At 55.3% G+C, this 17217-nt stretch overlaps 1 protein-coding gene across 1 annotated transcript in view; it reads left to right on the top strand.

Annotated features, from left to right (window-relative positions):
- Grin2a (glutamate ionotropic receptor NMDA type subunit 2A) overlaps window positions 1-17217 on the top strand; it is a 323436-nt gene that overhangs the window by 168363 nt on the left and 137856 nt on the right. The window contains exon 3 of the mRNA XM_027940847.2: window positions 12427-13019. Coding sequence (XP_027796648.2) covers window positions 12427-13019 — 593 coding nt within the window. The remainder of the gene's footprint in view (window positions 1-12426; window positions 13020-17217) is intronic.

The following is a 17217-nucleotide window of genomic DNA, read 5'->3' as shown; positions in this document are numbered from 1 at the left end:
CAGTATGTCCTTCTTTGGGGGAAACCTCTGATCCTCTGGGTAGTTTGATTTTTCCCATTTTGGGTTCTTAAAGCACCATAAGCTTTTCTTGTAAAATACAAATATCAATAGCAATTTTCCATTTGTGTATCTGTGTATTTAATGCTTATCTCCCCCATCTGGACTCTTAGCTCTGGGAGTGGAGGTCTAGGACTGTTTATTTCCACCCTGGATTCCAGGCTTCTTTGAAGTACTTGGCACAGAGATAAATAGAAGGAAGGAAGGAAGGAAGGGGGGGGGAGGGAGAGAGAGGGGGGGAGAGAGAGGGAGAGAGGGGGAGGGAGGGAGGGAGGGAGGGAGGGGGGAGAGAGAGGGGGAGGGAGGGAGGGAGAGAGGGGGAGAGAGAGGGGGAGGGAGAGAGGGGGAGAGAGAGGGGGAGGGAGGGAGGGGGAGAGGGACAGGTAAGTGACGACCTGACACCGGGTCCTTTGAGCGGTCCTTTGGAAGCTCGGGGATCGTGAAATGAGGGACTTTCCTGGGACACCTGGCTCACGTGGGTGGCGTCAGGACTTACTCAGAAGCCCTCGAGGACTTGGATTTCTGTCCTCCTTTGCCAACTGGGAGACGTATGAAAATGTTTGCGATGAAAACATAAAACCAAACTGAGCCTCAGCAAGGCCGCAGGACAGCGGGCTGCTTCCAGAGCCCTGGCTTCAGAGCCCGCGACTGAGGACGACCCACCTGTCGCACTTAGGTCACCGGCTCCGTCACTCACCTGGTGGCAGCTCAGGCAGATCCGGGCCGTGGGGACAGTCCGCATCTGGGTCAGGAGTTGGAGCCACCGACCTTCCGCAGAGGACGTGAGCGAATTCAAGGGGGTGGAGTGGAAATGACCAGGAGCCAGGCCCTGACACTCTGCAGGGTGTCCCCGCAGGTCACCTGGCTGGCTGAGGCTGGAGGGGGGGAGGGAGCCAGTGGGTGTCTCCCGGGGCCGTGTCACTTGGGGAGGCCGTCCACCCTGCCACACCCAGGAAGACTCCTGACCTCGCACAACAGGAGCCAGGAAACCAGCCAAGCCCAGCATCCACCCAGCCCCAGACACAGTGAATGGTGAAACACAGTGGCCTCTGGGGGCTTTGTTCCAGGGGGGACACATTTGTGAAGAAGCCCATGAACAGGTGGTCATCAGTGACCACGTCGTGTGCAGGGAAGGACAAGGAGGAGCACAGGAGAGGAGCTCACCTCCTAGAGGGGGTGACGGGGCCGTCCCTTAGGAGGGCATGATCCAGCAATGAGACGAAGAGTTCAGCCAGAGAGGCCATGGCAAGACGGGCAGAGCAGTGGGAGCTAAGTCCCTGTGGGGCCCGGGGGACAGGGGTACTGCCCCTGGAGAGGACAAAGAAGGGGGCGGGGCTCCAGACAACCTCCCAGCAGCAGGCCCAGGCCCTGTGGGCATCTGCAGCCACCTGCTGGTTTGTGGTGCTTGTCCCGGGAGCCACCTGGTACCGAGTGGCTGTGACCAGCCCCAGAGTGGAGGTCAGCTCGGGCTCTTAGAGGCACGACCCTCACCGTGACTACACTTGCTCCCTACCACAGGGCCTTTGCATCTCAGGAACCACTGGCCACGGGGATCTCGTGGGGCTAGATCCCACAGGCTGACGGGAAGTCCTTCCCGACCAGGCGGAGGGCTCGCAGTGCTGGGTAGAAGGGCCCGTTTCAAGGCCGAGGCTCGTTGCAGTCGTAGCTCCGTTCCTGTGCTGTGGTCTGTGAACTTCCGACTTGTGTTCCTGGGAGCTTTGCTTGGCAAGGGGTTAAGACATGGGGCTTCCCGCAGGCCACTCCTGTGCCCCCGGCCCCTGTGGGGTGGCGTCAGGTCTTCAGGAAGCTCTGTTCTCTGTCCACTCAATTCGGGGGGCTTGGGGACAAGCGCTCGCTCCGGCTGACGTCGGTGGGAAGAGGAGGCCTGTGTGTGGGCTGGCAGTGCCACCCCCGGCTCCGGAGACCGTCCTGGGCCATCGTGGTCTGCTGACATGGGTCCATCCAGCACTGCCGCCCTCGGTCCTCTGGGGAGCAGACAGGATGGGATTTTGTGTCTGAGCCACGAGTCCGTAGCATCGAAGGCGCAAAGACCTGCGCGTTGGAGTAAACCAGGAGGAGCCACCGTCACGCCGTCTTGCTGTCCTTGTCCAGCCCGCGATGGAGGAGGGAGAGGGCGAAATCCCTGATGCACCTGTAACTCGGCCGCTCTCTCTGTCACTAAATCTCCACTCCTTCCTCCACTGTCTCATCCCACACCTTCATCCATCCATCCATCCATCCATCCATCCATCCATTCACCTGTCTGTGCATCTCTCCATCACTCTCTGCATCCCTCCATCCCTGCACCCATCCATCTGTCCATCCATCCATTCATGCGTCCATTCATCCATCCATCTATCCCTGTATCCATCCATCCATATGTCTGTCCATCCGTCCATCCATCCATCCCTGCACCTATCCATTCATCCATTTGTCTGTCCATCCATCCATCATCCATCCATCCACCCTGCATTCGTCGGTCCATCTGTCTGTCCACCATCCACCCATCCACCCACTCGCCCACTTCCTCACACCTTCAACAGATGTGGCCAAGCTTGACCACGCGCCAGGAGCCAGGCTGAGTGCTGTTGCTGAGGAGACGAGTCGACATCAATCTGGTTGCAGAGAGACAGACATCTAGCGAGATGCTAAGACGCCTGGTGATGAGATCAACGGCCGAGGCTGGACAGTGTGTTCCAGGAGCCCGTGGGGCGGGGGGAGGAGGAGGCAGCAGCTCTTGTCACTTACCGAGCACCTTGCACGGAGGACCCACCAAGGGTGTCCACCGTGCCACAGAGGCCCGGCACTCCTCCAGGGATCCCCAAAACCATTAGGTCCATTTTATAGATGAAAAAATGGAGACCAGAGACTTGCTTGAGTTCATCAGCAGCAGGAGAAGGGCAGCTGTGTTCCCTGGGGACTTGTTTTACACGTGGCAGATGCCCATGACCCTGGCTGACTGATGGCCACCTCTCCATGCTCTTCTGTTCCGTCCCCGCTTCCCCCTCCCCCTCCCCCTCCAGCCGCTCTGCCCATCGCGGCCCTTGAGCCTTGGCCTTGAGTCTGCTCTGTGCTCCTCTTTCTGCCCCCCCCCTCGCCTAAGCCTCGCGGGGCCACCCCTCCCCCACCTCTCTGATCCCCTCCGGTGCCCTCCCTGCCCCCACCCTGCACCATCGGCTCCTCCGTGCCGGTCTCCTCCCTCTGGTGGCTCCTCCCTCCACGCTGTCCTGGAGCAGCGCCTGGTGTGGCCCTGTGGCCGGGGTTGGCTGGATTTGCTGAGTGACTGAAGCCGCGGGTAGATGAGTGGGTCCAGCCGGCAGGTCTGCTCACAGGTGAGGCGCGGGTTCCCGTCCTGCCCAGGGCGGCCGCCTGGTGCTCTGCAAGGTGCTGGGACCTCGAAGGGCCTGGTGCCTGGCCCTCAAGAGTCCTTCTGGACAGGGCAGTGGTGGGCAGGCCTGAGGGGTGGGGACAAGGCAGAGGTGCTGGGAACTCAAAGGGGGACTGAATGGAGGTGGCGGCCCCGAGAGGTCCCTGAGGGTGTGGGACCCGAAGGTCAAGGTGGCCACCTTCACCACCAGGAATGCCATCCTCTCCTGGGCACCCCCGTCTGTGTGCCCAGCGCCCCTTGCAGGTGGTTACTGCACCCAAAGATGGCACCCGATTCCGAGGCAGAGAGTCCGCGTTTGCTCTGGGCAAGGAGTTACGTGAAATTTGGCACCGGCCACCCAAGGCTCCGCAGCCTGAGTTTCCTCACCCAGAAAATGAGGACGATGCTCTGGGGACGCTCCATGCTGTTGGACTCCTTGGTGGGGCCTCTGATCCTGGGGGGTGATGTGGAGCCGGGACGCCTGGAGGGACACAGCCCCCCGGGAGCTGATGCGCAGTGGGACACTGAAGTCTTAGTTTTCCACCTGCCTGCCCGTCAGACTCGCCCAGGGGGCTTGCTTTCTGGGCTCCATCCCAGACCAACTGAATAGGCGTCTTTTGGGGTGAGGCCAGCAAGAGTGGGGAGACCTGGGTTTTAAAGTTCAAGGATTGTCGAGCTCCTGAAATGTGGTTAGAGCAACCAAGAAACCCAATATTTAATTTCATTTAATCCTTTAGGTTTGAGTTTAAATAGTCCCCTGCAGCTAGTAGGTAGTGCCCAGGCTAGGATGAGGCCGAGGGCGCGGTCACTCTTAGGAGGCTGCATTTCCTGCTCCCTCACATTTGTAGGGCTTTTGCCGGGTGACCTTACCTAACACCCACCCTTTCCTCTGAGTCGGGGACCAGGGCAGAGGCTCTTGGTCACACCCCACATTCCCCCCGTCTCTGGATTGGAGCACTCCAGCCCCCTGGACAGCCACCTGCAGCTGCAGGTTAAAGGTCTCCAGGTGATCCCGCGACTCACTGCTGGGTGGGTGTCCAAGGGAAAGAAAAGAAAGTATCTTGAAAATGTGGTAAACAGGCGTCCCTCGGGTTCACAGGGGACTGATTCCAGGACCCGTCTGCAGCATTAGAACCTGTGTTTGCTCAAGTCCTTATTAGATGGTGGGGTGTTTGCACATAGTCTTCAACCTCTTCCTGAGCACTTCAATCTCTAGATGACTTACAATGCCCGATGCGATGCAAATGCTATGTAAACAGATGTGACACTGTGTTGTTTAAGGACAATGACAAGGAAAATCTGTATGTTTAGTGGAGATGGAATTTTTCTATCTTTTCCGTATTTTATAGGTGCATTGCAGCTGTGCATACTGGTGGCGTGCATTGTTGTATGTTCGTGTACACACACAGGACAACAATCAAGTGTGGTCATTAGATTGTTCCCCTGTCTCCTCCTCTCCCGGCCCCTGGTCCCTTTCCTCTGCTCCACTGATCTCCCTTAGATTTTCACGAGATCCTCCACCTTCCTCTTCCCTTTACCCCCTAACCTCCATATATGAGGGAAGCCTACGCCCCTTGACCTTCTCAGTTTGGTTTATTTTGCTTAGATTGAAGTTCTGAAGTTCCATCCATTTTCCTGCAGAAGACATGATTTCCATTTTCATTAGGGCTGAATAAAACCCCGTTGTGTGTACAACACATTTTCTTTATCCATTCATCCGGTGATGGACACTCCGTTAGTCCCTCAGTTTGTGAGTCATGCTGCTACAAACATGGGTATGCATGTGTCCCGGTGTTGTGAATGATGATGACTTTAGTATGAGGACTTTAATTCCTTAGGATTCATGCCAAGGAGGGCTATAACTGGGTCATGTGGTGGTTTCAGATGGAATTTAAAAAACTGACTTTTCATCCATGCTTGATTGAATCTGTGGATGCAGAACTCGTGGATACACATGTACATATTCATTGGAATATCACTCTGCCTTACAAAAGAAGCAAATCTGCCATATGTGACCACATCGGTAAACCTGGAAGACCATGTAATAAGCCAGACAATCACTGCATGATTTCACTTACATGTGGGACATGAAAATGTTGAGCTCAGAGAGACAGAGTGTGAAGAGTGGTTGCCAAGGGCTGGGAGGAGGTGAAGTAAGAGGTACAAGCTTGCAGCTAGAGGATGAGTAAGTTCTGGGGACCTACAGTACACTCCAGTGACTGTGGTTAACCCTACTGTATTATGAACTTGAAATTTGCTGAAAGAGTGGATCTCACATATTTTTCATCACACACACACAGAAGGTAACATGTGAGGAGGTGGAAGTGCTGATTAGTTGGATCATAGTGATCGTCTCACAATGCACACGGATATCAAAACATCACGTCTGCACCTTGGGGCACACCACTCTTATTTGTCAATGATGCCCCCACAAAGCGGAAAAACAAAGGGAAAAATTCAGCTTCTTTTCGAAGAGGAGGACGGAGCAGAGGAAGATGGGGTCTTTAAGGAACGCTGGGAGCTGTGCTCGTGAAGTGGGCAGTCGAGGTCTAGGATGTGAGCCCTATAAACGGTCCCATAAGCGGAGCTGGTTGTTCGGGAATCCTGTGCTCCTGGGTGGTGGGGGGATGTGCTCTTGGAAAGTGACGGACGGCCCGAGTTCAGCGCTGGCCTTTGGTTTTCCTGCCCAGCCTGCATTTCTCCATCAGCTCACCTGGTCATCAGTCGGTCGCATGCTCACGGGGCACTGGAGACCCCGGGTGCTACGGTGGATACTGAGCCCCTCGCGCTGGAGCCCGGGGGATGGGCTGGCATGTGATTCTGTTTTGTTCTGAAGGTCATGGGGGACACCGGAAAAATGTGTTGGGGGCCCTGTGGTCTATGTCGAAGGCCAGGGAGACGGACAGCTGCAGTCGCCAGGCACAGGTGGGTGGGAGGCGGGGAGGCCGGGCGGGGGCTGCAGACAGGAGTCACCCTGTTGAGGTGGAGAGAGAAACGTCGAGCCTCGCAACAGAGGCCCGTGCAACAGGGACAGGGACAGTGGGGACTCGCGGGGTGATGAGGAAGTGAGGCTGCCCCCAGCTCCGGTGACGGGGACCTCTCTTTCCCCAGGAATAGAACGGGGACACCACCTGGGTCTTGAAACGTCTAACCAGAGGGAGCTGCTGGGGGTGAACTTTGTGTTTGAAGGCACCGGAGCTGATGTGCTTCTGAATGTGGTGTCTGCTGTGACTTCCTCCGCAGCCTCCGTCTCCGGAGCTGATTGCCAGTGGCTAGGAGATGGTGGACACTGGTCTGCTATTGGTCATTCTCCTCCTCCCCCTTTCTCTCTCTCTCTCTCTCTCTCTCACACACACACCCCTTTCTGTCCAGCCACAGACTCTGGACTCCAGTGGCCTCTTTGAATTGCAGCTCTGCCGTGTGCTAGGTACGCTCTGGGCAGCTCATCCTTACTGAACCCCAGTTTTAAACTCTGAGACGCAGGGATCATAATGATAGTGCCTACACTCCCTGTGACTTGTGCTGAGCGTTGGGCGTGCCTGATGGATGCCAGCTGTGATGAGGGTCCAGGTGACGACGGCGAGGGGGAGGGTGACAGGAGGGCAGAGCCGTGGCCCGGTGGGACCGCTCAGGGGGTGCGCAGTGACAAGGCTGCTCCCTTGAGTCCTCGGGCTTATCCAGTTCAATGCCTTTACTTTTCCTCCCGCCTATGGAGAGACACACAGAAGTTCAGTGGATACCGTGTGGCCATGGCAGGAAGTTCATCAGGAGCACCTGGGCAGTCCTCCGGGTAGGAAAGAAAGTTCCCAGGGAGTCTCTCGCCATCTTTGCTGGGCTGCTGGATGTTTCCTCTACTGGGTGCCCACCCTGTTGGCCGTGGGAGCAGGGCTGTGGACGTGGGTGCAGCGTCGCCCAGAGCGGTCAGTGCATCCGCGCTGGCTGGGGAGGGCCGCACTTCCTGCGTGTCCATCCCTGCACTAGGATCTGAAGGTGCTCCCTCCCGGGAAGCACCTGCTGTTGAGATGAGGCTCAGGGAAACGAACAGATCAGCTTTGGAGTTCAGGTCTCAGCACTTCCATCTCGACTGCACTGACACAGGGCACAGCACTGGCACGTTTTACAGTGACTCTCCAAGTGGTCAAGGAGGAGCCTCTTACCGTCACCCTGGGGCCACCCAGGGCTCTCTTCCTGGGTTGCATGAGCAATGCCAGGCTTGGGCATTATGCGGCTGGCCCTCTCTTTCTCGGGCGTTGAGGATCATTTAGGAGATAAGTGAGATGAAAGTTGTCAGGAGCCTCTAAAACCAGCCTGGGGACAGGGCTGCGCTTCCTGCATGTCCATCATTGTACTAGGATCTGAAGATGCTCCCGGGAATGACCATGGAGTTGGATGTCATTCTAGGGACTCGGCCAGCTCTGGAACATTCTAGAAAAGGATTCAACGCTGTAGACCTGTTCTAATGAGACCTCATGGATGGTAGGACTGAAACGCGGAGTGTGGAGCAGACAGACACCCAGAACCCCACACCCCCGGCCTCCCTCGCTCTGTTTGAAACAGTCTGTTCTGCAGAGCCTGAGCCTGGGGACACAACTGCTTCTGCTTCAGAACCAAAGTGGGTGTTGGAAATCTGTTCCTCTCCCCTGGCTGCGCATCCTCAGAAAGCCACATGCCAGAGGGGGTCAGAGACGATCTGTTAGTGTCCCGAGTCCAGGCAGTAGCAGGAGACACTGCCCCACCATCAGGGCGGGAAGTGGGAAGGGCGTGCAGAGGTGGAAGAGCCGTTCTGTAGCTCTGGCCTTTGGACCGTGGCCAGACTCCCCAGTGCCCCCACCAGTCCCTAAAATCACCTTAGGAAAGCCCCAATGCGAGCGTCTTCAGTGCCTGCTCCTGCAGTTAAGTTTTGCAAGTGCCTCCTCACACCATCCCTCTGGGTACACAGAGCCTTTGATCCACCGTGCTTTTTGTTTGAAGCTGAAGTTCCAGATGCCCATGGAAATGAAAGTGGTGCAGCATAATCATCTGAGGCACATGAAGGGCGTCAGTGATGGTTTCTTTCCAAAAAGTGGATTCACGGTGCCCAGGAAAGAGTTCCTTACCCTCTTCCCGGGCTCCCTGGGCTCAGAGCGCAGGAGCCGGTTGGCAGGGGCCACAGGGATTAGCATGCAGTGGGCCAGAGGGGTGGGTTTCTGCAGTGGCATGAGGACCCCTTAGTTCTGGAGCGTCCCTGCAGCCTGGGGGGGTGAGGATGCAGAGAGGAGCCCCGGGCAGCGGGAGTCGGACAGGGCGGGGCCGGCTTCCCACTCCTGTCAGTTCATCCCACCCTCTGAGCAACCCCACGGTGCATGGTCATCGTGTCCCTTCTACAGGTGAGGAAACTCAGACCCAGAAAGGTTGGGTGCTTAATGTCCCCAAGTCCCAGGATTAGTTAGTGCAGAGCCAGGACTTGAACTTGGATCAACTATAAAGCTAGGCTGGTGCCCATAAAGGAGTAGGCTGGGGCGTCTGGCCCTAATGTGGTGGGCCATGGGAGCCATTGGTGGCTGTAGAGCAGAGGAGGGGCTTGGTTAGGGTCAGTCTATAGGAATTTCAATCAGGCAGCCATACATCAGCCGTCAAGATGATCCCCATCCGTGCACTCCGGGGTGGCGTAGCATGGTCTCCTATTCCAAAGGGTTCCTGGCCTGTGGGGAAAAGACCCTGGCTTCTATCTGTGAGCACTTGATTTGCAATGAGTACTGTTCTGGACGGTTCCATATAGGGAGGACATTGAATTGTTAGGTCTTGATGAGAAAGGACCATCCGCGTCAACAAGATGGTGCAGGAATGAAGTACTTGGCACGTCAAGGCTGAACTCACCTGGTTCCCCACCAGTGGTCCCTTCTCCTCTGAGTCTGTGTCTTGTTTGTAAATGGGGTGGGACGCTGGTGCCAGCTTGGTACAGTGGTTGGGGTGGCACTGGACGCAGCAGTCCCTGACGTTAGTGAGCAACGTGACTCTTGTAGAGGAAGCGCTTCTGCATGCTAGCTGTGACACTCAGTGTGACAGTCACGCCTGCTCTGCCGAGCTTGGAAAGGTTGAATGGTCTTCCCCAAGGCTGCGCTGCTGGGATTGGAACTGGGCAGTCTGACCCCAGAAGTTTTGCTCTGAGCCGTCTTGGGGGAGGGGCAGCGAATGGGGACCACACGGGACAGTCACGGGAGACGTGGGCTGGCTCTGAAGTGTTGCAGGACAGGATGGCACAAGGCCAGGGTTTTGTACATTCTCTTTCACAGAGGGCCTGTGCCTGGCTGGCTCCGGGCTAATGAACTGCCGTCCCCGTGGTGGTCTTTCTCCTTCACGAAGTCCACAGTCCCGCCACGCCATCCCCTGTGCGGGGAGAGCTGGGAAAGACGGCACTCACTGACGGCTCTGCTCGGTGCGTTTAGCAGCTCGTGGGTCCGCCCGTAACCTCCAACCCACCGTGCCTGGAGCAAGGGTCTTGGAAGATCCCCACTCCCGCTGCTCCTGGCCTGTGTGACCGCCACCTCTCCTCCGACGCGGTGATCCCAAGGAATGTGGCTTGTGGCTTGTCTCAAAGCCCCTGTTACTGGGTCCTAACTGTGCCCTTGGCGTGCGTCCTCCTGAGGACTCTCTCCATGTCTGTGTCCGCCACCCTGGACAGTGCCCACCCGCGCCTGTCATGGTGCAGAAGCAGCTCTGCCGGTCGGATTCCTCAGACCATCCCTCTTACCAGGGAGACCCTGGAGCATTTGTGGTCCTGTTCCAGATCCCCTAGACTTGACCCTGGTGCCCTCCTCTGCTGGTAGGGTCTTTGGGTTGCTCCCCGGTTTGGTACTTAAAGAGGCTTGAGGGACACCTGTGGGCTCACCGGCCTCCGCTATGCCCCTGCATATCAATAAAGGTGCATTAAAATGTGTTTAGGGCTTTGGGAGGAGGCGTGGTTTCCGGGTGGGTGGACGTGGTGGTGATGGTGTGGGACGTTTTGTCTCGTGGGGACTCAACGCTGAAGGTCCGTTCAAAACGCAGTGCTGGGGACCGAGCCCTCCCCTGCCGCCTTCTGTTTAAGGCCAGGATGTTCTCTGAGGCGACACGCTCGCTCACTGCCGTGCGCCCCCATCCTTCTCTTCTCCACGTGTCACGGGCCAAGCCTTCCGTGGGGTTCCAGGGACAAAGAGCCACAGACTTCAGTCTCTCTGCCCTTGAGGCTCTCACAGTCTTGTTGAGATGTGGTTTGACATGATTAATCAATGCGAGAATATTGGATCTCTCCAAAAGCTACTGTAGGGAAAAGATAATTATTCAAAGTCTTTAAATCTGTTACCCATTTTAATTGATTTAATTAGGTAAAATTCACAGAACTGTGATGCGGGAAGGAGCCCAGAAGGCATTTACTTGTCCCCGTTTCTTCTCTCTGCCTTTGGGCCACATAGCACCCAGATCATCCCCAAACCCACACATTTCAGAAGAGAGCACACAGAGGTCTGGCCATTTAGACAACCTGCCGTGACCGTCCACGGGAGAGGGCGGACCCGTGCCAGGACTCACGGACGCAGCTGTAGCACGGTCCTGAAAGACACAGGCGACCCGTGCCCCTCGAACGCGCGTGCGCACAGTGGGGTCCCGTGTGCTTTCCTGCTGAGGTGGCGCTAGACAGGCCCGGCACACAGTGCAGAATGACACGTGGCTGCCATGCGATCAGGACCTTGGGGACTCTCGGCGTTTCTCGCATCCTGACAAAGGGCCCACCTCTGCCTGGTTGCAGTTTTCCATCCTCCCACGGGTGTACGCACCAGTCCTGTGCCAATCCTAAAGGACCCCAAGAGGCCGTGGGGGAGTGTGGGCCTGGGGACTGGGCGTGGAGTGTCAGGAGCGGGTTCGGACACTGACTGGGCGCGTGGCCGTTTTCGGCCTCCCCCACCCTTGCCCATAAATGAGCAACTTCCTGGGATCCTTCTGGGGCTTTGATGCACGGAGCAGGGTGCGGATGTACCGTCGCCTGCTTTTCTGAGTGAAAGTTTGGTCTCGTGTTCATAGATTTTTGCAGATGTCAGGACTAATAGGAACCCTTAGCTCAATGCAGATCACCGTGTCACGCAGTGTGTGAACACTTAGTGGTTGCCTGTTGTGCTCGGAATGCTCCGTGTCTCTGCCTGCAGCCCTCGAGGCCCTACACAGTGGGGTTCCTGCCAAATTGTTTAACATCATTTATCCTTTCTACTCCTTGGGCCAGAATGCCCTTGTCTACAGTTCCTGGAACCCCCAAAATGTACCTCGGGACACCTCTGTCAAGCCCCCCAATTGTGTCTCGCCTGAATCCTCCTTCCACATTCCCACAGGCCTCTCTCGGTCACTGGTCCTGGGTTTGCTCGTCCCCACATTCCCACCAGGTCTATGAAAGCAGAGACCCTGTGGGGATCTGCCTCCTAATCACGATCTCCAAGGTCTAGCGCGAAGTCGGCGCACAGAGGAGCTCAACCTGTGAGGGTCGGCGTGAACACACTGACGTTCACGTCGCATCTGCTACACGAGAACCTAAGTTGGCGTTACAGAAACGCGACTCAGAGGGGCTTACGTGGCACGGGAACTTGCTGGCCCCTGTAGCCAAGAGGTCCAGGGCCGATGGCCTCAGGCATGGCACACTCCAGGGCTCCAGAGTGTCCTGTGAGTGTGTTTCCCGATGCTGCTCCCTTTCCCCAGTGGGAGCCTGGGGCCAGGGAGAGTTGTTCTGTTGGAACCAGGTGGACTCGAAGGTGGGAGAGGAGGACCGGAGGGAAGGAGAGCGGGTGGGGGTGGCTCAACAGCAGCACCTTCCTCTGCAGCTCCCTGATCTGCCTCAGAGCCTGGCACACAGTGGGTGCTCAGGAATGGTTTTAAATGGGTGGATGCGTGCTTGGCCTCCCCTGGCTGTAGGAGGGGCCCTCTCTGAGCCCAGACAGACAGACAGACGGTTGTCCATGCCCGCCTCGCTCACCCTCTGCTTTCTTTCCTTTCACTGTTGGCAGGACCCGACGTCCACCTTCTTCCAGTTTGGAGCGTCCATCCAGCAGCAAGCCACGGTCATGCTCAAGATCATGCAGGACTACGACTGGCACGTCTTCTCCCTGGTGACCACCATCTTCCCTGGCTACAGGGACTTCATCAGCTTCATCAAGACCACCGTGGACAACAGCTTCGTGGGCTGGGACATGCAGAATGTGATCACGCTGGACACGTCCTTTGAGGACGCGAAGACGCAAGTCCAGCTGAAGAAGATCCACTCCTCCGTCATCCTGCTCTACTGTTCCAAAGACGAGGCCGTCCTCATCCTGAGCGAGGCCCGCTCCCTGGGCCTCACGGGCTATGACTTCTTCTGGATTGTCCCCAGCTTGGTCTCTGGGAACACGGAGCTCATCCCCAAAGAGTTTCCATCGGGACTCATCTCCGTCTCCTACGACGACTGGGACTACAGCCTGGAGGCGAGGGTGAGGGACGGTCTGGGCATCCTGACCACCGCGGCGTCCTCCATGTTGGACAAGTTCTCCTACATCCCCGAGGCCAAGGCCAGCTGCTACGGGCAGACGGAGAAGCCGGAGACCCTGACTCACACTCTGCACCAGTAAGAGAGGGCTCTTTGCTTGCTCCCAGAGTGGGCGCAGGGTTTAGTTGCCCTGATTTTTTTTTTTTTGCTTGTTTCATACTCGTTGATGAAAATGTGCTCTGAAAACAGAGACTGTTGCGTGTGTGCAGACGTTTTGTTTTGTTTGATTCTGCCCTGTTTTCTCCATTTTCTTCCCATCTTGTTTTGAGATATATATCATCCTATTTTCATTTTTTTACAACTTTTTTAAATTCAAAAACTCTATCTGTCGACCATTTATCGTAATTATATCTCAAGTCTATCTAAATTCTTTGCAATGTGCATATCGTATTCTTCAATATGGATATGCCATGGTTTATTTTTCGAATCTGCATAATGATAGGAATTTACTTTTTTTTCCCCCAGATTGTTTTTCTGTTAGAAGTGAAACGCCAAGGATAATCATCACACTTGTCTCGTGAATCACATGTGCAATTGTTTTTCTAGGGTTGAGTCTAAGAGTGGAGTTTGGGGGTCATCGGGCAGGTGCATTTTTGATTTAAGTATCTATTGCCAAATTGTGCTTACCAAGTAACTGTACCCTCTACATTCACACCAGCATTTTGTGAAACCGGCCCACCTCCCACATCCGCAGCAGCCCGATATGCTTTGGTGGGCTGGATCTCTTCTGTGTCCGAGTGTCTTCGTAGGTCATTGGGAATCTTGGCGAGCATCAGTGCTAAGAAGGCATTGCACTCCAGCATCTGGATGTATCATGATTATCTAACCTTTCCCATCAGGGTAGACGTCACGTTTTTGTTTCTGGGAAGTGTCACTGTACCTTGTGGCCTGTCATTGTGGCCCAGCTGTTGAGATTTAGCATCTCACTCCGACGTCATTCGCATGTTTCTGCCTAACGTTCCCTGGTTTGACCTGTGCTCATTTCTCAGGTGGCCAGCAAGGGGCGCTGTGTAGGGACTTGTCCAGATTCCAGCTCTACCTGGCCCACTGTCTGTAGGACTAGACCATCACTGCACCTTTGTGGTGCTTATCGCAACGTGGCGATGATGTCACCTATACCGAGGGGGTCATGCTCAAACGTGAGCACCCACCAGAATCTTTGGGGGGTTTGTAAAAATACTGGGCCCTACGCTCAGAGTTTCAAGTATATTCCTAGGTGTGGGGCAATTCCCAGGGGTTTCCAATTATGGCACATTCCTAGGTGGTGTGGACATTGCTGGCCTGAAGACCAGGCGCGGGGAACCGTGTTCTGGGGGTTGTCGTGAGGATTCAGTGACATGCTGGGGCAGTGCTGCTTGGCACGGTGCCTGCGGCTGGTGATCATCTTACAACCCTCAGAGTCACAAGTGAAGGTTCTGGTCATCAGAAATGAATGTCAGGAGACCTTGTTTGTCGATTGCCAGCAGGGTACTGCCAATCTGTCGCGTCTCAGGAAGATTCTAGGACTCTGTGACATTTCAGAGGTCACCCGTGAATCGGGAATTAAGGGGTGTGCGTGTGTGTGTGTGTGTGTGCACGTACATGATGTGTCTGTGTGTGTGATACACCTGAAAAACAAACTGGATCAAGGAAGCTGCTCCTTTGAGGTTCTCCCTTCCTGGCTGGCTCCTCTCCCCCCTCTTTAACCATCCTGTTTCTGCGACGTCGTGTTTGGCATTCCAGGTCCTTGTCCAGATAGAATTCAGGATGAGACCCGAGTGCTGGTTCTGGAGGCTCGGCTGCTGCGAGCCAAGGACAGGGACTGGGCTAATGAATCCGCGCTCTCCTTAACGAGATGTCCAGGATGTAGCATTTTGACGGGAACTTAACTCAATTGTAAGGCAACTGAAATGTAATCTATATAGGAAAGGAAACTCCAGGAGGATAATTGGCAAGACATCCAGGTCTTTCCAGGGACCACCTCGGAGGGCATTCTTTAAGGAGAGAAACCCCGCTGCTGGGAGCTGCTCTGCGCTCCTTCCACGAGTCGTACCTCTGAATGCAGCGATTTTGTGAATGCCATTTCAGCTTAGAAAAGCCAGCAACTCTCTACGTCACCCTCCACTGCGAGGGTGTGATGAAGCACCTCTGTCCTGAGGGCTGGCGCTCACCCCTCCCCACCCCACGCTGTTCTTTGCACCACCTCAGGAAAGAGTGGCACCTGTCAGTCTGCCCTTGACTGACAGCTGGAGGAAGCCCAGGGAAACAGTTCAAAAAAATCACACACACTCTGTCTGTCTGCATCCGTCAGTCCTTCCGTCCAACAGACCCGTGCTCGCCCTGGAGCGCACAGATGACCAAGGTGTGACTTCTGTCCCAGACACCATACTGACAAGACGGGAGATAAAGACAGGAGAGATTTATCTAAAGACAGACTCAGGTAACAGGAATGCTTGTTGATTTCTTTTAAATATTGAAAAAGAAAATAGTGCAGGGTCTGATGGAATACCCGGTCCTCGTCACAGAGAATGAAGGTTGACGCGTCCTGTTTTCCCACGTTTTAAAAGGAATAAAACATTAAATGATCATGTAAAGTCTGATCACATCTCACACTGGCTCTGCTTTTCTCTCCTCCTCTCCATGGGAGGGAAACTACTACCACGAATTTGACACGTATCCACATCTGCGCACGCCTTTGTAGTTCAGGTAAAGCCTCATGTGCCACGGCACTCCGGGCCACAGTTCTTCCTGATGGAGACGGATGGTACCTGAGAGGTCAGAGTTCCCGTTGCCTCCACCTTGCGATTGGAAGTCCCCTCTGTGACGGGGACATGTCGTCCTGTGTTCCTCTCGGTGGCTGCCTTGCGTCCTGTTGTGTGAGCACTTCATCTTTCACCTGGTCATTCCCCTGTGACGGACACCTAGGTTGTGATGGGAGGGGACCCTCACTCTGGGAGCTGACGGCAGAGATGCGACCTCTCCAGCCCGCGTTGGATCCACCCCCGTTTTTAGCGGGACCCCAGGACTCTCGAGGGAGGGTCTTCTCACTTCAAGCTTGAAAAGCTGGAGGAAGAAGTCTCACTTGGCAGAGTGCTGGCCACATACACAGCTCTCAAGATGTCCCCTGTGTGACAGGGAAGAGGCAAAAAGCCTCAGAAGAGTTGGATGAATTTGCACCTGCCCGTCTCACGATGCCCGACTGGGGCTCTGGTGTCCGTTCTGACTGGTTGAGCCACACCTTGGCACTAGCTTGACGTGCCACTTGGTGGCCCTCAGGGGCATTGCTCATGATTTTATGCATGGTCTTGTGTGGTCAGGGTATTACGGCAATAGGACCCAGGTCGGGCTGGGCAAGGCACAAGGGGCTCCTACAAGGGGGCTACTTACCAGGGAGGGTGTGTGGGTGATGTGACCACGCACCTGTTTCTGTCCCACAGCTTCACAAGAGCACAGTAGGGGAGAGGGGGAGATTTCCTTTATGTTTAATATTCCTCGTTTTGCAGAGGACACTTTGGAAAATGCTGACTGCTCTTTTCAAAGTTCAAAAATAGCTCAGCCGAGTTATGTAACCTCCTCCTTGCAACTGCGAAGTTATTAAACATCTGTCCCTTCGCCATGCACAGAGCACATCCCCGGGCCATGGAGGTAAACCGTGACCTCTTTTGCTGGTGTGGGACCCGTTCTGTCCTGTTCATGAGTGGACAGGCTCCCCGGGAGATGGCGTGGCATTGCAGTTGAGAGTGTGGCCTCTGGGGCCAGGTGACCTGGGTTCAGGTCTCTAACCTGCCCAGTTTTAGATCTGAGACTTGGGGTGAGTCCATCTGTTCCCTCCGGTGCAATATGGGCATGAGAAAAGCCTCTCAGACCCGGGCCTGGCCCGTGGGAAGGCTGTCCATAAATGGTCCCTAGTACACTCTGAGCATTTCCACTCTGAAAATATAAAATTCCAACATGCTCCAAAATCTGAAGCTTCTTGAGTGTCAACATGGTGCTACAAGTGGAAAATTCCACTCCTGACCTTACGTGATGGGTCGGAGTCAAAACACAGTGCTCTAAAAACATGGTATAAGATTTCCTTCGGACTATGAGTCTAAGGTTGTATGTGAAGCTTAAATGAGTTCTGTCTCGAGACTCGGGTCCCAGCCCGCAAGTATCTCGTTAGGTCTGTGCAGACAGCCAATATGGGACTACGTCCGTCCCCAGGCATTTCAGACCAGGGACACCCGACCTGGATTGATGAAACCTGTGGACAGACTTGGAGGGAAACAAGTGTCTTTGCTCACCAGAGCCCACGATA

The sequence above is a fragment of the Marmota flaviventris genome, chromosome 19 (genome assembly GCF_047511675.1).
Source record: "Marmota flaviventris isolate mMarFla1 chromosome 19, mMarFla1.hap1, whole genome shotgun sequence".
In the NCBI taxonomy this organism is placed as follows: Eukaryota; Metazoa; Chordata; class Mammalia; order Rodentia; family Sciuridae; genus Marmota; species Marmota flaviventris.
The sequence above is the reverse complement of the archived record's forward strand: the minus strand, read 5'-3'. Positions and strand labels throughout refer to the sequence as shown.